Genomic DNA, 21461 nt, shown 5'->3' with positions numbered 1-21461 from the left:
AGGTTGTTTTCATCTAACTTATTTCTCTTCCTTTACTGAGAGAATTACTAAGTGTACAAATTGGTGTTTTAAGGGCATATGCCTCATATACAGTCTGGACAGTTCAGTGTCAGTTTTACTTTTTTAAACTCACAAATTATCTGATGGGTCGCATTTCATTCAGCTTCTCATGTTTGGGACTACCTAGAAGAAGGTCCCATTAAAGTGGAATCAGGTGTTGACCACATAAATCATTTGTACATTTAAGTTCTGTACCCAGTACAACCTAAAATAATTAATCAAATACATAAATAAATAAGGCGATAGATAAGTAGACAAATAAGTATGTATGTGTGTGGGTATGCACACATATATAAAATTTCCATATATATTTCACAGAGCTGATTTTAATTTCATATCATATAAATGTATATTTGTAAATATGTATATACGTGTGTGTGTATATATATGTTTATATATACGTATACACACACACACACACACACACACACACTCACACCATAGCATGAGCTATATTGGCAAGAATCCATGCCACCAGTAGCATCTTAGAGGAGACCATGGTAGTTTTGTTAGTCTTATGCTTAATGGAGTCCCAGGTTATGATACATAAACATGCATGTCTTGCATGTATATAGGTAGATATTTTGTACATATATGTATATTACACAATACATGCATGTATGTGTCTATACACATGTACATACATAAATGCACACATTTACTTGCTTGTTTATTTTATGTGGCCCTATCAGTCCTAGTGTCCAGGACAGGGAATTTGAAACAAGTCTTTTCTTTCTGAGGAACGCAGTCTGAAAGAGCTCTGGTTTGTTGATCTGTGGGACCTGCATCTATGCTATATTTCTTTGTTAGATTTGGCCAGTGGGCAGCCACTTAGTCTTATGGTCAGACCATTTTTGATACAAAGTCCTACAAGAGAGGAGGCAGACATAGATGCCACTTGGCTAGAGGTGAGGCAGATTCAGCCATTACCTCTTCTAGCTAAGATCACTTTACTGATACCACACACACAACAAGCACAGTGTTCTTGGAAAAAGGCTCAAGGGTGAGCTACACTGGCAAGAATCCATGTCATCTGCAGCTCCTTAAAGGAACCTATGGTGGTTTTGCACCACCACTGGTCTTATACTTAATGGAGTTTCAGGGTGGATTCTGGTTGTAAACTGCCTCCAGCAACCTTTAAGAATTCCCCAGTGCTGCCCATGATGAATAATGGTGGTCACAATGAATAAGCATGGAGAAAGTCCCCTGGCACTCCTTGCTCACAGAAGAACTTGAGCAAATGGATGTTTAGTGTTCCCTAGGGAACACTGAGATTTGTCAATTAATAGCTGTCAGATACATGAAGGTAATCTGAATCAACATCTAAACTATTGAGTTGTGAGACTTGATAACTTAGAGAAAGTAATTGCCATTTAGGTAATTTTAAATAAATTTAAATGAATTTTAAGTGAACAGCTTATGTGAAATCTGTCCTTGGTAGTTTCCTTCTTCATAATAAAGCTTCAGGAGAGAGACTAATTTTTGTAAAGGAACTTAGATATTAAAGAAATATATTAGAGATGAGCTTAGAAACTAAGTACCTATTTACATGACTGTCAGTAACCAAATCCTGCTTATCTAGCTGTTTTCTGAGAGAAAAGGAAGTGTCAGTGATTTTTTCCAGTTTGATTAATCTTTGCTTGACTTTTTAATAACATCAGTCAGTTTGCTCTTTTTTACAACTTGTCAGTTGCTTTTAATCTCCTCTGTCAACTGACCTCCAATGGGGATCAAGTACTATAGGAAGAAATCTGGATTCTTGCTGTTTTACATTGAGAAATCAAGAAAACACTGTAATTTTCCCCGATAATTTTCCAAGCTTCTTTCTACTTATATAATTCTTGGTATTTATTTTTCTTGTAGGATTTAGTTGTTCGTATTGTTTTCATTCTTGGCAACCTAACCGCGAAAAATAATCAAGCCCGGGAACAGTTTTCTAAGGAGAAAGGTTGCATCCAAACCCTCTTATCATTATTCAGTACTTACTATGAAATGGATTTGAATTCTATGAAAAGGATGGATGAAGAGGAAGAAAAGAACAAAAAACAGGAACAGCCTTCTGAGGTGGAAGATGTCCTCATAAAGGTGATCCGAGTACTGGCCAATATATCCCTTCACCCCAGCATAGGGGCAGCTTTGGCTGCGAACCAGCAAGTAGTGGCGCTACTTATCACGACGCTGGGTAAGTGCCACCATTTTGGCCAGGCTTTCTTTCCGTCATCTTTATTCAGTTGTTTAGGCAGGTTGGAATGCCGTCTTCTGGCTCCAGCATGATTAGTGTTTTAGCGGTATGGGGGTGGCGGGCCCTAATTAGGACAACTGGTCCATTTTAATGCAGCTCTGTGTTTTCACATGCAGTGTTTTCAAATGACAACCCCAGCCTTCTCAGGCCACAGGACAGAAAGTTTTGTACTGGGTACTCAGGCTTGTCTTATAAATACCATGATAGGGATCAACAACTGGCCAAGTTAAACAAAAAGTTTAAAAGTTCAGACTTGTCCTCTGAATTCCACAGTGGTGAATTCCACATGGTTAAAGTTTGTCAGACAAAAGTAATGTTCCTAGATATACTATTTAATTTTAATTTATATTGCTCTACCTATATCAGTCACGAACATGTAGCACTTTATTTTCAGAGTGCTTTTTACCTGTACTATCTCAGTTATATGTTACATAAAAGTAAAATACTCACAGTTATCATTGTTTCTCCTAATCTGTACCCTCAAGTATATGAAGAAAATGATAACAAAAATAACTCAGATTTACATGGGGCTTTAAGATTTACACAGCCCTTTCCACCCAACAGTCCTGTGACATAGGTAGTATATCACTATGCCTATTTTACATATGTGGAAACTGAGGCTTAGAAATGTTAAGGGACTTGCTCATGGCCACTATGCTGGTGTTAGGTCTGAGATGCCGGCACTCAGCTCTCAACTGTACTTCTGATGCCTCTTCCAATGTACCACCCAACCTGTTCTTAGTTTAAAAGAAATAAGTCCAAGATAGCTCGGCTGTTACTCTCAACCTCAATAAAAGATTATGTGTAAATGATTGGAAGGAAGCTAAGATGTGGTTTGCAGATCATCTGTGAAGTTGATTTAGTTTCATTTAGGTTAGTTATTCCTGCCTGCCATTAGTATACAGGATGATAAGATCACAGATCTTAGAGTTGGAAGATACTTCAGAAGTCACCTGGTCTGATCCAGCCTTTGGTCTAAAAATTTTTTTTTCAATTAATAAAAATCTGTCTTCTCTTCCTCCCACCACTTTCCCTAACATTAAAAAATAAAGAAAAACAAAATGCTTCTAACAAATACACAGTCAGGGTAAAACAAATTTCTGCATTGGTCAAGTCCAATACATATGTATGTGTATGTATAAGGGTATATATTATGTAGGTATATGTGTGTGTGTATCTATTTACTCACACATACGTATATATACATTGTATATATTTGTGTATCTATCTGTCTAAATCCAACAACTCTCTTTCAGGAGGAGCATGTCTCATCATGAATTCTCTGGAATTGAGTTGGTCATTCCATGGATCAGAGTTCTGAAATCTCTTAGGATTGTTAATTACTGCATTTTTACTGGTGTTATTGCAAAAAGTGTTCTGGTTCTACTCACTTGACTGTACCAGTTTACTTAAGGTTTCTCTGAAACCATCCCCTCCATCCTTCCCTAAAAGACTACACTGTAATTTGTTCAGCCATCCTCTATGTATAAAATGGAGTTGATACTTCCACTACCTATAGGGTCATTGTGAAGAAATGCTTTTGTGGACCTTAAAGTACTATAGCAGTGGGAACTGTTATTGAAGGGTAATCAGTGGAATATTTTATAAGGCTAGTGGAGGTTCGACTCAGGCATATAGGTGAATGGAAAGGAGTCAGCAGGCAGAAGAGATTGAAAACTTGGGCTGTGGTGGAAAGTACACTGGCTGTGATGGCCAAGAATCATACTGCCCAAGTGACCTTGGGCAAGTCTTAACTTCTCAGAATCTCATTCTATCATCTGTAAAAAATAAGGAGGTTGAACTAGAATGACCTCTGAGGTACCTTCCAGTTCTGGATCGATGACCGTGTAATTGATGGCACAAAGTCTTGGAGGAGACAGGAGAGGTCAGAATCCAGAGGACTGTGGTTAGCCTGGCAAGGAGCAGGCATGCTTCCTCAGAGATGAGGGAAGAAAACGTAGAGTGAAGACAGATTTTTTTTAAGATGGAGGAGAGAGAGGTTGAGAGTTCTCAATGGATTGCCTCAGTCTCTGCAAGGTAGAAGCAGAGGAGTTCACCTGCTGAGAAGGGTGATTGTGATGGGATTGGAATAGCTTTTGTGGTGAATTTCATCTGGAATGAATAGGAAATGAATAAAAGAGTTGTGGAGCTTCCCTTTAGAATTTGATTTCACAAGCCAATTTGAGAGAGAGTACAAATTTGCATCAGAATAAGTGGTCTAATAAATACACCCCTTTTGTGTTTCTGAAGCTTAACACTGTGCTCAGATTAGAGTTGCATTTCTGCTGCTTTCTTCTATTATTACCATTTCCTTTTTTGCACTCCCAGTGAAGAAATGTATAAGCAAACTAGTTTAGGGAAGAAAGAGATATTTAACGTATGCTATGGAGGGAAGAATTGTCTTCTGTATGCTGGTAGTGAGCTGCAGACCTCACAGGCTGGAGAGACCTCAGAGGCCAGAGATCTCAGGCAAAGGAAGGTTAGATGAAAGAACACTGCATTGTAGTAAGGACCTGGGTTCAGAATCCGCACCAGCTGTTTACCTTCTGCATGGTCTTGGGCTAGTCACTCCGTCGAGGTCTCAGTCTCCTCATCTGTAGAATGACTGACTGAGGCTTATACTAAATGGCTTCCGAGGTATTTTCTAGCTCAAGATCTAAGAACCTATGATAATATAAATCTTTCTGAGCCTCAGTCTTTAAAATAGGGGATTGTCAGATCGTAGTGACATCAGATTTTGGAGCTGAAAGATATTAATACCTGTCCTACCTATTTCACAAGTGTTAAGGATCATATGAAACGGCCCATAAAGCACGATACAAATGTAAGGAATTATTATTAATGTCTTTATTGTTTTTTAAATGTTTTTTTCTAGTGCCTAAAATGGGGCCTTAGCACAAAGTAGACCATTAAAAAAAAAACACCATACTTGTTGGTTGATTGATTCTAGCCTTGGACAATAGATCCTAAATAAAACTGTCAAAGGGCAGGTTATGGCCGGCATTGAAATTATGATGTGCTCTGTCCTCTGGTTGTGGTGAGTGGTTTCCCTTGTCTTACTTCCATTATTTTTTTTTCAGAATATAAATCTATTGATAAATGTGAGGAACTGGTAATTAATGCTACAGCAACAATCAACAACTTGTCTTTCTACCAAGTGAAGAATTCTGTTATTCGTGACCGAAAGCTGCGCATCGCCGAATGTAAAATTCTGGGTCACTTGGGGTTAATCGTCGCTTCTTTAACATTTGATTTCATTATTTAGATACAAAGCATTAGTATTTTTTTCAATTAAAATGCCAAAAAAAGAGCCTTAATTGATTCCTAAGAGCAAAGCTAAAAAATCCATTTGCCATAGTAATTCACCATTTGGTTTTATTAATATGATTTTGTACTTATTCAGTTACTTGTATTTAGTATGATGTCAGTGTTGTAAGGGCTACAGAAGTAAAGCATTTCTTAACTACCTCTACTTTATTTCCTAAAAAAAATAAAAATCAGTGCTCTTAAAGCTTCTAATGAGCAGCAACATGGATGGAATCCTGGAGGCTGTGCGAGTCTTTGGCAATCTTTCCCAATATGATGAGATTTGTGACTTCATTGTACAGAAAAATGGTGAGTGCATGGCACAAATTCATTTGCAAACACCTCTTGCTGATTTAGTTTTGACTTTTGCATTAATCAAATGGTTTGGGGGCTAAACTTAGCATGTCATGATCTTATTTTTGTTTTAAGTACAAAGCTTTATGGCTAACTTCCTAGTAGTAAGGGTTAGGCAGGTCTGACCACATTACCTCCTCTTTCCCCCACATCCCCCAACACAATGTTCCCTATTATTTCCAGGATCAAATATTAAGTCCTCTGTTTGGCACTCAAAGCTCTTCGTAACCTGGTTTTCCCCATCGTGAACCTTTCCAGTCTTCTTATACTCTACACCCCCCCTCCACATTCTCTTTGATCTGGTGACAGTGGTCCCTTTGCTGTTTCTCAGACAAGACACTCCATCTTCAATGGCTGACCCCCATGCCAGGAATGTTCTCTCTCTTCATCTCTGCCTTCTGGCTTCCCTGGTTTCCTTCAGGTCCCAGGTAAAATCCCACCATCTACCACAAACCTTTCCCAATTCCCGTTTATTCTAGTGCTTTCCTTCTATTGAACATATCCAATTTATGCTGTTCATAGTTTGTTTGTACATAGTTGATTGTGTGTTATCTTCTCCATTAGATTAGGACTTCCTTGAGAGCAGGGGCTGTCTGTTTTTTACATTTCTTTGTATCTAAGGTACTTAGCACAAATTCCTGGTGCATAGTAGGGGCTTAATAAATGCTTATCAGCTGGCTGACTGCTGGTCTCTGTATTTTGCCCAAGTCTAAGCTGGGTTCTGAGTGCATTCCTTTTACTAACAGTTATCATGCTTCTTTCATCTGTAGAGTTGATTTTTCAGAGATTAGGTCAGGGCTTGGCAAATTCTTGCTGAGACCTTCACTGAAACCACCCACGGCCATAGCTTGAGTTAGAGATTCTCTTCTGACCCTTGAAAATCAAGCTGTGGTCAGGGCAGAATTCTTAGAAGTGAGGAGTTGCAGAGACATCACCCTTTTTTACATCTGTATTTTCCCTTCCTCCTCCTAGACAAAGAGACTTCTTCTTTCTTTCCCTTAGGAAGGGTGGATGGGATGAGAGTCAAGCATACAGAAAGGCAGAGGTGGTGGGGGTGCTGCCAGAGCAGTAATCAGAACTCCCCTTTCCCCCTTCCTATCTCTAGGCTGCACCTCAGGCCCAAAGACTTCTTATCTCCGTTGCTTTACACTATTTCTGTACATTGTGGAGTTTCAGCACAGGCCTGAAATACGTTGGCTGGTGGGAGCACGGAAGATGCTCCAACATGGTGTGTTTATGTACAGTAATAATAACAGTGATGATAGCTCACCTTTATATAGCACCTTGAAGTTTGCAAAAACAGTTTTCTCACAGCAACCCTAGGAAATATATGGATTGCCATAATAGGTGCCATATTGGTCCATAGAACTACAGTACCCTGAAGAATGAGGTCTCTTCCAAAGGAAGAATGGCTTTGAAAGACTTTAGAACTCTCCTAAAGGCAATGATAAATCATGAACCCAAAGGAATGAAACAGGTCCTCCACCTCCTGAAAGAGAGGTAATGGATTGAAAATGAAAGATTAGATACACAATTTTTAACATGGTCTATATGGGAATTTGTTTTGTTGGACTATGAATATTTGTTATGAGTTTTCTCTTTATTTTCTATTATTGTTTAGTGGGAGGGGAGTAGGAGGGAGGGATAATGCTTGTAAAAATAAATAGATGAATGATGAAATAAAACAGACACAAAATAAAAATTAACAAAAATTTAAATTTTTACAAGAAAAACATATTGGTATAAATTGAAAATACAGTCAGTTTGGGGCTATACTAAAAGTATTTCCTATAATCAGATTAATATAGCAATATTCTCATATAGGTGAGACTCCAACCGGAGGCCAAAGCCCTATGGACATTGAAAATTTACCTAAACTATTGACTTAGTGATTAACAAACATCACCCTCCATCATACCCTTCCCCTCCAAATCCCATTTCTCATTGCCACTTCCTGATTCCTTATTCTTTCAAACTCTCTCATCTCTACTCGCAGTGTCCCAACTCCAAAGCTGCCCACCCCTTCCACTGCTCTCTCTGGAATGCCTATTCCATAGGCATTGCTTTCATCTTAAATTGTTTCCTTTCTCACTCCTTCTGCGTTCTAGCTCTTGCTGAAACCTGGCTTCCTCTAACGATGCAGTCTCCCTTGCTGCCCTTTACAGCACTAACTGCATTTTCACTCATCCCCCGTGACTTACGGGTGGAGGTGGAATAGTTACAATATTCCTTGCTCTCCATTCCACTTCTGTCCCCATCACTCAGCAACCTCTCTTCCTTCCATCTATTTCTACCACCCAATCTAAATTCTAATACCTGTTTTCTTTTTTTTTTGTACGTCCATTTCATTTTTATTTTTTCTATTTTTAAAAATTTTTTATTCACTTATTTTGAGTTATCAACAATCACTTCCATATGCTTTTGAGTTTAAAATTTTTCTCCCCCTTCCTCCCCACCACCCTCCCCAAGATGGTACACAATCTGATATAGGCTATACATCTACATTCCTATTAAACATATTTTCACATTAGTGAAGTTGTAAGTAAAAATTAAAACCAATAGGAGGAACCATCAGAAAGAGGAAACAAAACTCAACAGAAGAGAGAAAAAAAAAAGTTAGCAATTCAACTTTCACAGTTATGATTACTACCTGTGTCTTTTTCTCTATCTTTTTTTCCCTGTTTATGCTATTCTTTCTCCTCTCTCCCTTCCCCCCTCACCACTACTTTGCTTTTGACCACCACCTCCTTCAGTCTCTTCTCCCTTCTGTTATCCCCCTCCCCCCTCCCTTTTGTTTCCCCTTTTCCCTCCTACTGCCCATATGGCAAGTTAGATTTCCATACCTAACTGATTATATTATTCCCTTCTTGAATCAAATCTCATGAGAGCAAGGTTCAAACAATGCTCACCCCCCCCCTTCTTTCCCTCTGCTGTAATAGGATTTTCTGTCTTTTCCTATAATGTAATTTACCCTTGTCTTCCTCCTCCTTTCTCAGTACATTTTCTAAGATCAGACTAATCCACTTACTTGGATCCATTTAACCCACTTGATTATAGTTTTTTTTATTATTACATCAAAGTTAACTAATATCCACCCCCTTTATGTATACTCCTTTAACATGGTGTAATAACAATACAGTTCTCAAGAGTTGCAAGTGTCATCTTCCCTTGTAGGGATGTAAACAGTCTGCCTTTATTAACAACATTTTGTATCTTTCTGTCTCATTTACCTTTTTATGTCTTTCTTGAATCTTGTACTTGAAGATCAAATTTTTTGTTGAGCTCTGGTCTTTTTATCAGGAAGGTTTGGAAGTCCCTATTTCATTGAATATCCATCTCCTCCCTTGAAAAATCATGCTCATTTTTGCAGGGTAGTTGATCTTGGCTGCAATCCAAGCTCCTTTGCCTTACAGAATATGTTCCATGCCCTGTGGTCTTTTAATGTAGAAGCTGCAAGGTCCTGTGTAATCCTGACTGTGGTTCCATGATATTTAAATTGTTTCTTTCTGGCTGCTTCCAGCACCTTCTCTTTCATCTGGTAATTTTGGAATTTTGCTGTTATATTCCTTGGCATTGTCAATTTGCGATCTCTTTCAGGTGGTGAGCAGTGTATTCTTTCTATGGTTATTTTACCTTCTGGTTGTAGGACTTCCGGGCAGTTTTCCTTTATGATTTCCTGAAAGATACTGTCCAAGCTCTTTTTTTTTATCATGATTTTCAGGTAGTCCAATGATTTTTAAATTGTCTCTCCTGGATCGATTTTCCAGGTCAGTTGTTTTACCGATGAGGTATTCTATGCTTTCATCCATTTTTTCATATTTTTGTTTCTGTTTGACTGATTCTTGCTTTCTCATAGAGTCATTAGTTTCCATTTGTCCAATTCTAGTTTTTAACAGATTGTTTTCTTCTGTTAGTTTTTATACTTCCTTTTTCAGTTGGCCAATTGTATTTTTAAGGGATTTGTTTTCTTCAGTGTACTTTTCTTCCAGTTTGCCAGTTGTGTTTTTTAGGGACTTGTTTTCTTCAGTGTACTTTTTTTCCAATTGGCCAATTGTATTTTTTAAGGACTCTTCTACCCCTCTCATTAGACTTTTAAAATGCTTCTTGAGGTCTTCTAAGAAGGCTTTTTGGGCTTCAGACCAGTTCATATTCCCTTTTGATATTGCAGATGTGGGTTTGTTGACAATGTTGTCCTCTTCAGAATTTCTGTCTTGATCTTCACTCTTCTTATAATATGAATCAATGGTACGTTTCTTTTTACTCATGGTTTCTTTATTCCCTGGCCTTTAAAGAGATTGATCTCTCTTGCTGGGGAACAGAGAGCAGTGACCCAAGCTTCTTGTGTTGGGAGCCTAGGTCTTGGTCACTGGCTTTGTGTACTTGGGGCCTCTTATGTTGGCAGTTGGAGGCTGTAGGGTTTTGGCCAGCTTACCTTGTGTTGGGCTGGAATCAGCAAGGCTGGAACTTTCAGGCAATTCTAGGTTGCCTGCTTTTCCTTTCCTTTAGCTTTCTTCAGCTCCTTTTAGATGGGTACTGTAGGGTGTTTATCTGCCAGGGGCCCCTTGCAATGCTGCCTCCCTCGTTTCTGCTAATGCACTGGGAGATTCCTTTGTGTAAAGTCCCAAGGCACCTGGAGGTTTTCTGAGCTGGTTTCCATGGTTCCCCCACCCTCAGTGAGTCACTCAGAGGTCCAGGTGTTGGTGTTTGCCTGCTCTATCACCTGGGCTTCAGGATCTCCTCCTGGTTGACAGTTGGAGGCTGTAGGGTTCTGACAGCTTACCTGGTGTTGTGTTGGAATCAGCAAGGCTGGTACTTCAGGAAGACTTTAGGTTGCTTTCTTCAGCTCCTTTTAGATGGGTACTGTAGGGTGTTTATCTGCCTGGGGCCCTTTGTAGTGCTGCTTCCCTTATTTTTGCTGAGGCACTGGGAGACCCATTTGCTGGGCTGCTGCACTGCTGTTCCCTGTCTTTCTTCTAGTTCAGCTGTTCCAGGGTTTTTTTTTCTAGGGTGATGTTTTCTGGGTTTTCAGATGTTTATAGGGGAGGGTAAGAGTGACTACCTTTTTACTCTGCCATCTTGGTTCCCAGAATCGGAAGTCCCTAATACCTGTTTTCTACTGACCTCCTTATAGTCCTTTTCTCCTGCCCTCCTATGACTTCAACATATATATTGACATTTCCTCACCAACCTAACTTCACATGCCATGGCTTACTCATTTCATAAGACCTATTACTCTTCACCACCCTCAGCCACATACAAAGATGGTCAGATTCTTGATCTTGCCACCACCCACAAATGTGCCACTTGCATGTTAATCAACTATGAAATTCCCTTATCTGATCACAACATGGCATCATTCTAACTCTCCTTTTGCCTTCACTTCATTTGTGGTTATGTGTCTGCATTATGACTTCCAATACCTGGATGTCTCAGTTCTCTACCAGCCCATCACCCCTACGCTGGCTTCTTTTCCCATCATGACCCGTGCATTGGTGACCCAGTTCAACTCTACACAATTCTCTTGAGTCACTTTTGCCTTCTTATGTCACTGATTTTGCCCTGCCAAACCTCAGCTTTGGATCACTCCTAACATCTGCTGCCTTTGAAGGCTCCAGTACACATGTTGTTGAACAGAGGTGGAGAAAATCATGAAACTGTGTTGACTGGGTCCACTGCAGATTTGTTATGTAACTTCAACTAGGTCCTCACTGTGGTGAAGCAGTCCTTTGATATACCTCCCTCATTAATTCACTATCCCACTCATCACAGTGGTTCTTTTAAGCATTTTCATTCCTCCACAAATTTCTTATGGGTCCATCTCTTCCTTACCCTCCTCTTCCCTCCTCAACTAAGAACCTTACCTCATATTTTACTGAAAAAATTAAGGCTATTCATCAAAAGATCCCTTTTCTTACATCACTCAGATGCTTTCTGCCCATTATCTTCTTTACTCCTGTCTCACATGAAGAGGTGGCCCTTCTCCTTACCAAAGCTAACCCAACCCCTCTATATGCACAAGTGATTCCATACCATCCAGTCCTCTTTAACAGATTGCCCTCTTATGTTATTTCCCCCTCGTTCATTTATCTTCAGTCTCTCCTTTTCTACTTGCTGATACCAAGTTCAGTGTTGTTTCTACTAATCCATACCATCTGTCCACCTGCAAGTATACCTTTAGAAGACCATGTATAAAAAGTGTGTAATACCATAATGTGCTATGCAAATGTAAGTGGCCTTTGTTTTTGTTATTATTATTATTAATTACTTTTATTATGCCCTAGTAATGCCTTATGAAAAATGTCCTAAGTCAGTAGGCTTAGGTTCTGTGTTTTGCTCCATCGTGGACTCTAAGCAAGGCATTTCTCCTTCCCACTCTCCTTTTTGACCAAATGAGACTGTGCATCCTCTTAAGATTTCACTGTTATGTTTTTCTTCTCTTTGCTCTACCCTTTATTTTTCCTGTTCAGTCTACAAATTTATGATTGCATTGCTGGATGCTAAGCACCAAGATGTTTGCTTTTCTGCCTGTGGAGTTCTCCTAAACCTCACTGTCGACAAAGACAAGCGTGTAATCCTAAAAGAAGGGGGCGGAATTAAAAAGTGAGTTAAAAGACACAGTTCAAAACATATTGAATGTTTTAAATGTCTTTAAGATCCAGAGGACTTTGCATGTAGGGGACAGTGGCAATTTCTGTCATTTTTAAGTAAAGAGATTAATTCCAGGTCGAGAGGCCCCAATTTCTACATGAGGAAGTGCTGTTAATTATTTTCTCAGGTCTCATGCCTTGGTGGGAACACGAAGAAAGAGTATGTATGTGAAGCAGTAAAGTGATGGTAAAAGTCTGTATGTGTGGTGTGGTGTGTTGGTGTCAGTTTGCTGAGTACATTGAAGGGAGCCCGAATGAAGATCAGTCAAAGTCAAGCTTCAGGGTCCAGTGCCCAATAGCCCAGGTCCTCTTGGGGAGCCCTTTGGCGTAGAGAGTGGGTGTGGGGAAGGGTACGCATTAGTTTGGTATCAGTCACTCGCACATGAAAGGGCCCCCAGAACTGTTGTTGCATTTACTCTTTCAAAACCTCCAGAGGAAGGGATTGCTCATCGACAAAGATAATAATTTTAGAAATGAATTAATTATTCAATAGAACATGATTAAATGCAATGTGAAGTATATGTTTAAAATAGAATCAAAAGGTAAATATGACCACTTTTTAAAAATGCAGAATTTCCAAGTGGCTGCTGCCCCAATCACTCTGTGTAGTTTATCCCTCCCTCTTCCCCGCCATCTTTATAGCTCAAGTTCCCAGATGTAGAGGGTACGGTCTGTGTGTCAGTTTTGATCTTTTTTTTTAATCTCCCCTTCAGCCTTTCAGCATACTCAGCATGTGGCACATTGTTGTTGAATGGAACTGAATTGACTCCTGTTTCTTTACCAAAACAGGTTGGTGGATTGTTTAAGAGACTTTGGCCCTACCGATTGGCAGCTGGCCTGCTTGGTTTGTAAAACATTATGGAATTACAGTGAAAATGTCCCGAATCCTTCCTCGTGTTTTGGAGATGAGGACACGAATGCACTCTTAGTCTTATTGTCATCATTTTTAGGTAAGGATTTTACAGTGAATGAGCCCAAAGTTCCTGTGTACCCATGCTGAAAGGTGGTCATTTTTTATATACACTCTGGTATATGAGATGAGGGGTGGAAGATGTGCAGATGTATTTCTGTGAGAAGGAAAGGACATTTGAAACAGCAAAAGTACTGCCATAAATTTGCATTTATATAGCATTGTATAGTTTTCAAAGTGGTTTCACAACATTATTTCGTTTGATCTGCACAGCTCTGAGGTATCTAGGACAGATAATTGTTACATCTATTTGATAGATGAGAAAATTCTTCTTGAAGTCCCTTGAGGTTAAGTAATTTTTCTAAAGCCAAACAGTTAGTCGCAGAGTTGGGGACTCAATCCATATAATTCAGATCATGTAGTTTCTAGTCAATACCCCTTGTTTATATTTCTTTGTAGGTGTTGTTATAACACTTGTCTGAAGTAGTTAGCCAAAGATTATAAACTTAATTTTGTAATACCATGGTGTCTTCATCCAGTTATGCTTTTACTTTCGTTCTTAGTAGACTGTATTTGTAGTTTTGTGTTAGAGAAATGGTACGCTAGTTTTTTCACAAGGTTTTGTATTTATTTAAGGAACATTTCTACCTTCTTAAATAATTTTTTCACCACATTTAAAGTATAAACTATATTTTTGTATCTTATCCATCTATGTATGTATCTATGGTTTGATTTTTTTTGATCTAGGTGCTTTATATTACTTCTTTGGGGTAATATGTATATTAATGGAGAAGTTATGTACTTTTGACAAAATAGACTGAAAACTGGAATTGATTTGGAAAATCACATTTGTAAGATCAGTATTAAGCTTGCTACATCCAGGAAAAATATATCAAGATAAGTTTTAAACTCTTGCAATTCTCAGAGGATTTCCCCTATCTCCTTACACTTAGGGCTTTACATCCCATTCAACCATTAATTAGGACATCAGGACCAATCTAGAATTCTTGCTATCTCCCTTTCCATCCATCTCCCCCAAACCCTGCCTTCTGCTTTTCGAAAAGCATTGTAGACAGTAATCAAATGAATACTGCCATTGCTACTGGAATTTTAACTATACTGTGGCTCCAGTCGCCATCTCTGTGCTTCATCAAACCAAAACTCCCTTTCCTGACCACCATTCTCCTGAATGTGTTGTCTCCAGCTATCAGAATGTCAGCTCTTGAGGGGCAGGGACGTTCTCACTTTTGTATTTGTATCTCTGGTTTCTAGACATTTGTAGTCACCAAAACACTTAAAGCAGCACTTTTGTTTCTTGTTCTTTACTAGACAAAAAGTGCTGCTGTAAAATATTTTGGTGTCTACAAGATCCCGCTTCCCCCCACCCCTTTTTTTTTAATCAGTCATCTCCTTCGGGCATATGCCTAACAGGAGAACCTTTGGGTCAAAAGGTGTGGATATTTTAGTTACGTTATTTATATAATTTCAGATTGCCTTCCAGAATGGTTTTGCCTATTCACAACTCCACCAAAAGTGAATTAGTGTACCTCTTTCCAAAAACCTTCCAATACTGTCAATTTCTAGATTTCTTTTTTTTTTTGTCTTTGCCAATTTGCTGGATGTGAGGTGAAATTTTAAGAATTGTTTTGATTATCATTATTAGTTATTTGGAGCCCTGTTTCATATAGTTGTTAATAGCTTGCAATTTTGATGTTGAGAAATGCTTTTTCATATCTTTTTCATCACTTTTGAGGAATGGCCTTTGGTCTTATGTATTTATTAGTTGCCTGCCTTCATATCTTGAATCTTAGACATATCAGAATCTTAGAAATATTTATCACAAAAAATTTTCCTCCTATTATATCACTTTTTATTCCACTTTCATTAATTTTGCATGTGCAAGTTTTTCAGTCTCATGAAATCAAAATTTTTCTATTATATTTTGAAAAACTGACTCTGTCCTTTGGTTTTTACCCCCTAAGCCATAGATGTGAAAAGGTACCTGATTTGGTTATACTCTATTTTAAAAATACCTTTAATGTTTAATATATTTATACTTAATATTTTAAGATATTTGTATTTAATAATATTTAATATTCAGCTCACTATTCCATTTTCAGTTTATTGTGGCATATCATATAAGATATTGGTCTAAACCTAATTTCTATTAGACTACTTTTCAGCTCTCCCAGTAATTCTTTCCAAGAAGGTAAGAATCCCCAGGTAATTTATGTTTGTGGTTTATTATGGTACACTGGGTTATTGAATTCAGTTGTTTCTGATACTTCCTGTCTAGTCTGTTCCATTTTTCTATTTTCTTATTTTGAACTAGAATGAAATCAGCTTGTCTAATATTTATTCCTTGTTTTATTCAGCAAATAAATAGCCCTGACTTCAAGGAGCTTACATTCTACTGTAGGGAAAAATAAATATAAAATATACACAAAGTAAATATAAAATAATATCAGGAGGGGAGTCCGCCTGTACTAAACTGCGTGGAGCAGGAGAGGCCTCCAATAATGTGTGTGACACCCGATCTGAGCCTTTAAGGGATGTAGGAATTCTCAGAAGTGGAAGTGAGGAGTACATTCCAGGCATGGGCAGGAAGACCAGAAATGAATTGTTATTTGCAAGGCCAGTTTGGCTGGAATATAGCTTGTGAAAAGGAGTAATGCATAAAAATCCTGGAAAAGTAGGCTAGAACCAGATTGTTTAGGGCTTTTAACGCCGCACCAAAGAACTTGTATTTTATTACTAAAGGCAGTGGAAGCCTCTGGAGTTTCTTGAGCGTGAGTGGCACAGTCATACTTCTGCTTTTGGTAATATCAGTTTGGCAGCTTTGTGGATGTCAGATTGGAGAGGAGATGACAGGACCCAAAAATATCTTAACAGGCTAGAGCATTGGCCTGAATTTAAAAATATCACATTCAATAGGGATAAATATAGTCTTACACTTGGATTCAGAAATCAGCTTCGTAAGGAAATGATAGATGAGGCATGGTTAGACAACAGTCTTGTTTGAAAAAGATCTGGGGGTTTTAATGGACTGCACCTTCAATTTGAATCAACTTTATAACATGGCGGCCAAACAAGTGAACACCACCTTGGACTGCATTAAGAGAAGCATGGCTTCCAGGAATAAAGAGGCAACAGTCCCTCTGTACTCTGCCCTGGACAGATCACAACAGAAGCATTGTGCTTAGTTCTGGGTACCACAAGTAGGAAGGAAATCGATGGGATCATAAGGATCCAGAAGAGAGCAACCAAGGTGGTGATGGGCCTTGAGCTGAAGGAACTGGGGACGCTTAGCATGTAGAAGAGAACATGTAGAGGTGACATAAGGCTCTTATTCAAATATTCTGAAGTGCTGTTGTGTGGAAGAGGGATCGGACTTATTCTATTTGGTTCCAGAAGACAGAACCAGAAGCAATAAGTGAACATTGCAAAGAGGAAATTTAGCCTTGATGTCAGTAAAACTCCATAACAATTAGAGCTGTCCCAGAGTAGAACAAGCTACCTTGCATTTTCTCTCAATGGAGAGCTTCAGGAAGAGGCTGGATGATCATTTGTCAGGTATATTATAGTGGGGATTGGACTAGATGGCTGAGAGGGGTCCTTTCTACTTCTAAATCTTGTGTTTCTTGAGAATTGGAATAGGAGGCTATTTCAGTTGTGTGGGCTAGAGGTGATGAATGAGGGCCTTTCTTGGCTGGTGGTAGTGCTAGTAGAGAAAAGAGGATAGGTGCAAGAGATGTGGACATAGACTTGGTGAGATTGGGTAACTGATAAGATTTGGTAGAACAATGGAAAGAGGAATTGAGAATGACTGTTGTGATCTTTGTGACTAGAAGGAAGATGGTACCTTTGGTGTTGTTGTTCAGTCTGACTCTGTGACTCCATAGACCATAGCACGCAAGGCCCTTTTATCCTCCACTATCTCTTGAAGCCTGTCCAAGTTCATGTTAATTGCTGTCATGACATTATCTATCCATCTCATCCTCTGTCATTCCCTTTTCCTTTTGCCTTCCACCTTTTCCAACATCAGGGTCTTTTCCAGTGAGTCCTGTCTTTTCATTATGTGACCAAAATATTTAAGCTTCATCTTTAGTATTTGACCTCCTGGTCTTTGATTGACGTGGGGAAATTGGGGAAACAAGTGGGTTGAGGAAGGGGGAAGTAATAAGTCCCAGTTTGTACATGTTGAGTGTGATGTTTTTTAGTCAGTTGCTTTTTTTTGGTAAGTTGTTTTTCATTCATGGCCAATTCTTCATGACCCCATTTGGGGCTTTCTTGGCAAAGATCCTGAAGTGGTTTGTTATTTCCTTCTCCAGTTCATTTTATACATGAGGAAACTGAGTCAGGTGGGATTAAGTGGCTTGCCCAGGGTCACACAACTAGTAAGTTATTGTGGCCAGATTTGAACTCAGGAAGATGAGTCTTTCTGACTTCAGGCCTGACACTCTATCCACTGAGCCACCTACCTGCCCCTGCGATATGCTTATAGAACAGCTGTTTGGAAATATCTAATCAGGTGATGTGAGACTGGAGTTCAAGGGAGAAACAAGGGCTTTATATATAGTTCTGGGTGCTGTCTGCTTGAGAATTGGTTAAATTGCCATGAGAAAGAATGCAGAGGAAGAGGGCTCAGGATGGACATCCAAGGAACACCTGAAGATAGGGGTTGGGCATTGATGATGATCTGTCCAGGAGAATTAAGAAGGAACAGCCAGCCAGGTAGCAGGTGAACTAAGAAGATTGATGTCACCAAGACCATGAAGAAAAGAGGATCCAGGAGGAGGGAGAGGTTGTGTCCAGTGCTGCAGAAGGGTCAGAAAAGATGACTGAGAAAAGACTATTGCCTTTGGCAATTAAGGGAACATTTGTTACCTTTGCAGAGAGAAAGGGGTTGAGAAGTTGCAAGGAGTTGAGAAGTGAGTAGGATATAGAGAGGTTGTAAAGTGAATAGATTACTCAAGATACAGAAGCAAATGGACCTCCATTGTAGAGAAAACTGGAAAGCCATCTGGAAGAAATTAGGTATAGGCTATCATCTCATATCATATACCAAGATAAGCTCCAAATGAATCATGACTTAGAGATTAAAAAGTCATTTCATAAACCAATTAGAAAGTAAGGAATAAGGAAATCTTATAGGTCTATTGATAAAGGAAGAATTCATAATCAAACAAGGAATATAGAGAAGAATTTAGAGAACTACAAAAGATAAAATGGACAGTTTTGATTACCTAAAATTTTAAAACTTAAAATTAGAAAGGAAACAGTTAATTGAGGGAAAGTCATTGAAGCAATTTACCCTGATAAAAGTCTAATTTCCAGATATGTAGGCAATGGATTCAAATTTACAAGAACAAGGGTAATTCCACAACTGATAATTGGTCAAAGGATATGAACAGGTAATTTGCAAAGAAAGAAGAACCCAAGCCATCAACGAACTTATGAAAAGTGCTTCAAATCACTAATAAAGAAATGCCAATTAAAACAACTCTGAGATTCCACCTTATACTCATCAGATTGGCAAAGCTGAGAAAAAAGAAAATTGACAAGAGTTGGAGAGTCTGCCAGAAAACAAGCACATTGATGCATTGTTGTTAGAGCTGTGAATTGGTCCAGCCATTCTGGAAAACAGTTTGCCCCCAAATAACCATACTATGCATGCTCTTTAACCCAGAAATACTATGATTACTAGGCTTATGCCCCAGCAAGATTGAAGAAAGGGAAAAAGGATCCATAATTACAAAAATATAACCTTTTTGTACTGGCAAAGAATTGGAAATGAAGGTGTCTTAGTAGTTGGGTAATGGCTAAATTATGGTACATGAGAGAATAGAATATTACACTATAACAAATGATGAAGGGGATGGTTTCAGAGAATCCTAGGAAGAATGACGTGATCTGATGCCTAGTAAAGTGGGCAGAACCTGGAGAACAATTTATAAAAATAACATCAACATTATAAAGACAAACAACTTTTCAAGACTTAAGAACTTGTATTGATGTAATGAGCAATCATGATTCCAGAGAACTGATGATGGAGCATGCCACTCATCCCTAATAGGGAGACAGACTCAAGATGCAGAGTGAGCCATATATTTCTGTGCTTGGCCATGCATATTTCTGGGGGGTTGTTTTTCTTTTTTCTTTTCAGTTGGGGAGAAGGGAAGAGAGGCCATACGAAGAGGGAGAATAGGGATAGGATTTTTTCCTCTGTCGCTTAGAAAAGAAAAAAAAAGACGAGAAGGAAAGCCAGAAGCAATCAGGAATCACAGATAAACAGGGAAGCTTTGAAATTATAAATTTATCGATTGCTTAAAAAGTAAAGCACACTCTCCAAAATACAGATTTGCTGTTTCACATCTAGCATTCTCCTATATATTGAGTGCTCATTTTATTTGGTGTTTCAGTTCAGAATACAAAGAAATTTAAAAAAAAAAAAGCAAACCTAAACTAAAAGAACTGAACAAGGTGTGAGAGGGTAGAGCCAGTGAATATAGAAGATTTTTCCATGGAATTTGGCACTGAAAAGGAGAATATACAGAAGGATAATATAAAGGGATAGCTTTATTGAAGATGGAAGAATTTTAGATATTTTTGTTGGCAATGGGAAAGGAGTCAGTAGAAACAGTGATAGTAAAGATGGTGGATGGGTGAGTGTAATGATTGAAGAGAAAAGTTGCCAGAAGGGATAGGGAGATCGGGGGCACTAGTAGGGCACTTGACCTTGACAAGGAGAAGGGCTGGCTTTTTTTTTGTCAGAGATTAGCAGAGGAGAGAATAAGGAATGACATGTTTATGATTTTGAGATGTAGAATGGTGGAGAAGAGGGAGAAATATATGGAAAAACTGGCAATCCTGTTTAATTTCACATTTTTTTTGGTCCTGATTTCATCTGTAAATGCTTGCAGGATAATCTGGTTTAGGTGGATCTCACATCAGTCTCTCTGTAGGCTCCTTTTTTATTCAAGTTCTTTCCTCTGTTTTATGAGGTGATGCTGCTTGTAACCCTTAATCCTCTTTCATGATGTTTTACATAATTTCTATTCCAGATTGGTGTGACCCTTTTTTTTTTTATCATGTCTCCCTGCTTGACAAGGAGATTAGGTATCAGTCTGCCTGCCAGTCTATTTGCCGAGATGGCTTCTAGGCTGTTTCAGCTTCCTTATTGTAACTACTATTTTTGCGTTGGCTAAATTTATCTTAGAAATCGTGGTAGAATGTCTTTACATGTTTCCATTTCCCATTTTTCAGAGTTGAGGGCTTATTCAGATATGTCAGATTAGACCATTGTCTTCTGGTCTTTAACTTTTCTTCAAATTTGGCATTTACTTTGCCTTGGACTCTAACCCATTGAAGACCTGATTACATGTAAGAGAGCTGATTCTGAAGAGAATGCTGAGCACTGTAGTCATTTTTAGAGATTTTTTTAATGTCATTTAATACTGGCTGCATACTTCATATTCTAATAATGTTTTTAAAGAAAGCCAGAGTGAGCGATCTGAATAGTCAACAAAGTTTTAGTTTCTTTCACTGATGAAGGAAATGGCAAGCCACTCCATTATCTTTGCCAAGAAAACCCCATGGACCATGTGGTCCATGGGATCACAGAGTTGGACATGACTGAACAACAACAAAAATCTAGCAGTCTATATATCCACTGGATGTCAGTGTTTAAAATTCTAATGATCTTAATAGCGGTCTGTTTATTTTTTCTCGTCTTGAGCATTTCAGGGCAAGAAGAACAAGTGATGTTTCTTGTTGCCTTTGGTTAAATGAAAAATCAACTCTCCAAAGTCCTTAGGAATATTTGAAATTGCTTTGTCTTGTGAAATCTAAGGTGGATGACTCTTCAATCCAGGCCGAAGTGTCCCCAAGGATTTACACTGGCAGGAGACCCTGATCTTATAGCTCCTTACCCTCATTCCCC

At 38.7% G+C, this 21461-nt stretch overlaps 1 protein-coding gene across 3 annotated transcripts in view; it reads left to right on the top strand.

The window, feature by feature from the left end:
• The window catches only part of ARMC2 (armadillo repeat containing 2), a 172890-nt gene that overhangs the window by 145707 nt on the left and 5722 nt on the right, over positions 1 to 21461 (top strand). For all 3 annotated transcript variants that reach the window (XM_021008208.2, XM_021008212.2, XM_021008211.2), the window contains exons 13-17: positions 1924 to 2242; positions 5383 to 5505; positions 5804 to 5917; positions 12430 to 12562; positions 13399 to 13559. In XM_021008208.2, coding sequence (XP_020863867.1) covers positions 1924 to 2242; positions 5383 to 5505; positions 5804 to 5917; positions 12430 to 12562; positions 13399 to 13559 — 850 coding nt within the window. The remainder of the gene's footprint in view (positions 1 to 1923; positions 2243 to 5382; positions 5506 to 5803; positions 5918 to 12429; positions 12563 to 13398; positions 13560 to 21461) is intronic.

Source organism: Phascolarctos cinereus, unplaced genomic scaffold, assembly GCF_003287225.1.
Source record: "Phascolarctos cinereus isolate Bilbo 61053 unplaced genomic scaffold, phaCin_HiC Scaffold_5;HRSCAF=322, whole genome shotgun sequence".
NCBI classification, from domain to species: Eukaryota; Metazoa; Chordata; class Mammalia; order Diprotodontia; family Phascolarctidae; genus Phascolarctos; species Phascolarctos cinereus.
The sequence above is the reverse complement of the archived record's forward strand: the minus strand, read 5'-3'. Positions and strand labels throughout refer to the sequence as shown.